Here is a 5,269-nt window from a genome sequence, read left to right as displayed (position 1 = left end):
TGACTGAACATGACTTGGCACATATTTCAGTAGGCAGCAGTCAGTCACAGTGCCGCGCAAATGGAAGCAGTTTGGGAAGGGGGGGGGCGGCTTTGAGGGGCAATGTGGCTGTTATTACCAAGCGCGCTTTCATTTTTTACGAGTCATGTGCGCAGAGACAGGGTGCCTTTGTGCAGACTGCTAGCCTACTTACGTCCTCCTGAGGCGTCACAACAAGCAGAAAGGAGCCCTGCCTTCCACGCGGGTCCGCAGCCCAGCGCCCCCTTAACCACTCGAATGAAGCAAGCTCAGACAATCGGTTCATACAAGATCAAGAAATTGTATTTGGCAATTTTTAAACAAGTGCATACAAGTACAGCTAAAAGCATTTCAGTTTTGCCAAGTGCTCGTAGAGTAGCATTAGTCACATTCTACGTTAAACAGGAACTGCCACCAGACCTAGAAGTACATCGAGAATTTTGTTAAACATCAACAAAGAGGAACGTAGTCCATTATAATGAGTACATACCTTTATCTTCAAAAATATAGAAACACAATGTATTCAAAAATCAAAAATTATACAACCATGTTTACGAAGTATACTCTTCCCTTGGGTCCAATATGTACAAGTCTGTTAGTTTGTTTGAATCGTATGTATGTGATATTTATATATTTATACTCATTTTTCTGCTTGGAACCAAATCAAGGGTCCCTCTCCTTTTTTACTTTGACGTCTCCTGCCAGGATGGTGGCGATTTCCCCCTGCATGAAAGCCCACGGTACGTTGGAGCCCACCAGGGGACACTTCTCACCGCTCGGACAGTACACTTCACCCGTGGCGCCTTGCTGCTTTATGCTATCCCTCGAGCAGGGGAAGCAGAACTTGTGAGAGGGCACAGACGGGCACTGAACAAAGTGGGTGTCCTCTAAACGCTCGTGGCACAGCGTGCAGCACAGGGGTATGCTGCCCGGCACCGAGGAGTCCGGAATGCTTTGTGGGTGCACTTGGTCCATGCCTGGCACGTGGGGGGTACCTGCACCTGATGCATCTCTCTGCGCCAGCCTCCTCTGACTCATGGAGGAGGGCGACAGGGGACTGCTGCTGTTCCTGCGGGTGGTGGAGTGGACCTGGTTGGCATCCTTGGGGGAGCTGTTCCCACCCGCATTGTCTGCGGCCATGATGAGAGCAGCCATGGGGGACTGGCCGTTCTGGGCTGCCTCCGGCGGGGTGGTGCGGGAGTGCGGGGATATCGTGGAAGGGGGGGAGGCGAAGCTCGGAGGGGGGACCGGTGGCATTTTGAGTCCGTCGGAAGGCGGCGGTAACCACTGCTGCGCTTCTCCATTGAGCTTGGCGGCCGTACCCTCGCCCTCCGGTTCAGGTGACGCTTTTCTCTTCATGCTGCGAGGGTGTTTTCCTCTGTCTGGAGGTGGGAAAGGGTTAAACAGACAGCGTGGATGAGTTGCTCGGCTCAAACAAGGACACGCGTACACAGAGTGGAGAACATGTATGTAGCGGCACCACAGGCTGCAAAAAAATAACACATTTGCCTCTATATGTGTATAGCCAGGGCTGTCGCAGTAGAAACAAAACACAACGATAGTGTATTCGGGTTTGAAAAAAAAAAAAAAAAAAAAAAAAAAAAGATCCAAAAAAACGTGCTGCTGCTGCTGCTTACCTGACTTGGAAGCCGAGGCGCTGCCGTCATAGCCCATGACCCTTTGTTGCATAGCCGCATGGTCCTTCTTGAAGCGGCTGTCGAACGTGTGCAGAGCCATCAAGTCCCGCACCGTCTTGCCCTTGCCCATCCAGTCCGGCTCCGCTCTGCTTTTGTGGCCCTCCGAGATCTCTGGCGTCAGACTGTCCGGTCGGTGCTTCTCCTTGCCGTCGCGCTCGTGCTCACTGCTGGACACCGAGGCGGGTCTCTTGCCCAGCTCGGCGGGACTACCGGCCGCCAGGGCGGAGGGAAGCCCCATCTGACCCGGTCTGCCGTTGACGGCGTGCACGGGCGGCATGCTCCCGTTCACCAAAGGCACAAGATTCGGGGGCACCGCGCTATTCCTGCGCGGGTTGGGACTCTGGCGATTCAGCTCCGGCGGCTCGTCGGGCTTAGGAAATCCATTGGGGACGGGGATGCCGTTCGCCTGCCGTCCAGACTGGTACTCGGAGCCCAGCCTGGGGGGGCGCTCGGAGGAGAGCGGGTAGCGATCCAGCGGCTGCGGCGGCCGCGAGCCGGGGTCCCCAGCCGCCGCGGCGTGATTGATCGCCTGGATCTCCTTCCCGGAGAGCTGCGACTTGACGGGCCCGGGAGACCTGCCCTCCTGGAAGCCGTGAGCCCGCTTCAGCTGGCGGGCCGTCTCGATGACAAACTCAATGCGGTCCGCTCCCTCGTAGTTGACACATCCCCTGCACACGGGTTCGGTAAAATCCCAAATCATGGCCCAGGGCATGCGGGGCAGGTCGCACAAATAACACGACTGCCTCCTGGAAGAAGCAGCGACCGCCGCGGACGACATGGCGCTCGTCGTCGACCCCCTGAAAACAAACCCAAAATGAGCTTCTTCCTCTCCCCTCTCTCTCTCTTTCCCCCTCTTTCGAAAGCGGGTAAAAAGCAAGTTCCGTGTGAACAAAAAGGAGCCGAAAAGTGGTCCTTTCCCGGCTGAGCGAGTGACGACGGTGGAGTTTCACAGGAAGAAGTTCATGTCGGTGTGTACTTTAGTCGGGCGCTCGTCTATCTAGCGCCGCTGACTCAATGTACTACTGGCTCAATGTGGACCAGTGACGTCACCACGCCCGCTTCCACTTCTATTGACTTGATTTCTTCGACAGAACCCCTCCACACGCGCCCCTCTCTCCCCCTCACTTTACTGCAGCCTCTCGCCACTCTCCCTGCCCTTTAAAAAAAAAAGAAACAATTTCACAAAACAACAAAACAAATATAATTTATAAATTTGTGTTCTTACTGTGGATATATATGTGTGCGTGCGTGTGTGTGTGGGGGGGGGGGGGCGTGTATGTGTGTGCGTGTGAGAACAGATAACTCATTTTCCAGCAGATCTGCAAAATTGTGCGAAAATGTGGCTGCAGCCAAGCAGCAGAGCGCCGGGGGATGGAAAATAACACTCACACACACACACACACTCAGCAGAGCGGCTCTCCAGCTCCTCCAGTTGACTGCTGCTTTGTCCTATTTTCAGAGCTTTATCCGCTTCTGGGCTGAGTTGGAGCGTGTTTTTCCTCATGCGAAGCGCCTCTACGCCACCATGTGCTGCTGCTACTACTACTTGCTGCTGTGCAGTGAATGAGGTGGGTAAAGCCCAGAGAAAAGACCGTTTACCCGTTATCAGTAAATAATTGTGACACACATAACGGGCAGAGAATTTTCTAGCTTTCTGGCATGCATATGCCCAACATGTGCTCAGTTACTGCTGCGGCCATGTGGAGATAAGAGAAGGGGGGTAAGGAGCCTCCATTAGCCATTAACCAGGAAGCTCTTGTGTCATGAGGTGGGGATTTCCAGACAGTCTTGTTAACTCGAATGCGCTTCAATACACACTCACCTTCTTAAAAACACTAATGTGGTCCAGTACAAAGGCACCAACTACTCTACTTTGCAAAGAATAAAGTGCAAAATGATAATCTTCTTAACGTTGTTGTTGTTGTTGTTGTATTGCAACACACTCAAAGAATGGCGCATGGAGCCATGTGCCCACATTTCAAAACAAGTACTCACTCAATGAGATTAGCATGAATCAACCGTTCACACGTGTGCTTTCAAAAGAATATCTGAATATTGGTCATAGCAATCAAGTCAGGTGATTCACTGCACTATTAGTTAGTGGTTTTACTCAGTGGAAGGAAAAAAAAAAAAAACCATCAGAGACATGTCGTCGTATACTGCAACCGTGCCAAAATCCCCAGAAGTAAAAGTGCAGGTTTGAAGCGGAGGAGTGTCTAAGTAGTTGAGATTCCTCCCTCTCATCTGGTCTCATTCCAACTCATTGCAGCTTTTCGCCTCGGGCTTTGGGTGAGGCAATGCGTCTGAAACCTGCAGACACAAAGCAGGATGTGTTTGTGCAAGTCCATGTGACGTTGGAAAAAAGGAAGCAAGATGTTTAGTCACGTACCCTCATCCGCCTCACCCATGTATGGGACGTGAGGCCATTTGGCCGGCAGCCTGGATCTGTGAATCATGCACACTGGCTTCCTTCAAAGGCTCTCCACCAACCAATCCAAGAAGTTATGTTGCACTATAATTATGCTCTTACCATATGATCTTTGATGATAGGATTTGTAAAGACGCCAACATATGAATGAACACGCCTGTGAAGCCGTACACAGTTATAGTCCCTCTGGGGTGTTGGGGAGTTATCTCTGACGGTAAACTCCAGTCGAAACAACGTTTCCCTATCCTCGCATTCTCTCAAGTCGAGTCCTTGTTGGGCGAACAACAGTAGGAAGTGTTGTTGGGCTTTATGACACAGTTAGGAAATGACTGCTATGGGAGGAGGGGGGAGCGGGTAAATAAACAAATCTTCCTTTAAGATGGCTGGGAAACAGTTGCCTAATGCTTTGAGACCTTCGGTTCTGCGCAAGCAAATAGCCGCACATTGTTACTCAAGACTGCCACATGCTGGGATTCTACTAAATCTCCAAAAATCTGAGTCCATATTTGAAAGACCCATTGATGTAAGAAAAGAAAAATGCTGCAGTGGCTGTGAAGCGAAAGCAGAAATGGAATGTACAAAGGCGACAATGAGGAAGCCAGACATGCACAGATGGCTGGAGTGGCAATATGCAGCGTGTATACAGTAAAAATCACCAGCGTGTGACCCGGCTGGCGGCTGTCTACTTTCAGTGGAGCCGCTCAAGCAGATGGAGCGGCTGCAGAATGCTGCTTTTCAGCAGTATGGAAAGTGAGACATGAAACCGCCAATGAAAGTGACGGCCGGGGAATACCCAGCATGTGACAGCATCACACGCCTGATGAGATGACATTATTTTTGTACTCTTGCACTTCCCCAGTCTGTTGAATATTAGAACAGCAATATTTTATTCATGCTAGAGAAATCATTTTATATTCTCTCTGAAGTTTTCTGTCGTAAAAGTGGAGCACACAAGATGTTTTCAGTGTTTTCTTTTTTTTTTTACATTTGTTTTGCTTTTCCTACCCCCACCAGCCTTGTTATATAACCTGTTTAGCTGCTGAGGCGAGCACCAAACTATGAAATGTTACATAGACATAAAAGGAGGTTAGAACAGGACAGTGTGAGGCCATACTAGTGAAGGAGG

The 5,269-nt window shown here is 50.7% G+C and overlaps 1 protein-coding gene across 1 annotated transcript; it reads right to left on the bottom strand.

Annotated features, from left to right (window-relative positions):
* Positions 1–299: 299 nt before the first annotated feature.
* Positions 300–4,419, bottom strand: irf2bp2a (interferon regulatory factor 2 binding protein 2a). Its single transcript, XM_086045137.1, has 4 exons — positions 4,246–4,419; positions 4,105–4,160; positions 1,656–4,025; positions 300–1,400 (listed from the first exon to the last, which is right to left on the bottom strand). Exons 3-4 carry the CDS (start codon positions 2,491–2,493, stop codon positions 682–684), a joined length of 1,557 nt encoding a protein of 518 aa, XP_085901263.1. The 5' UTR covers positions 2,494–4,025; positions 4,105–4,160; positions 4,246–4,419; the 3' UTR covers positions 300–681.
* Between the last annotated feature and the right edge of the window lie 850 nt (positions 4,420–5,269).

Source organism: Filicampus tigris, chromosome 11 (assembly GCF_054856515.1).
Source record: "Filicampus tigris isolate MCC_2025a chromosome 11, RoL_Ftig_1.0, whole genome shotgun sequence".
NCBI lineage: Eukaryota > Metazoa > Chordata > Actinopteri > Syngnathiformes > Syngnathidae > Filicampus > Filicampus tigris.
Note: the sequence above shows the minus strand (reverse complement) of the source record. Positions and strands in the feature narration are given on the sequence as shown.

What these genes read in the sequence shown, in the direction of transcription:
- irf2bp2a (XM_086045137.1), bottom strand. Translation starts at nt 2,493, where the DNA reads ATGTCGTCCGCGGCGGTCGCTGCTTCTTCCAGGAGGCAGTCGTGTTAT. An exon ending in CGCCTCGGCTTCCAAGTCAG is followed by an intron (nt 1,401 to 1,655) that starts GTAAGCAGCAGC and finishes TCCCACCTCCAG; the next exon opens with ACAGAGGAAAACACCCTCGC.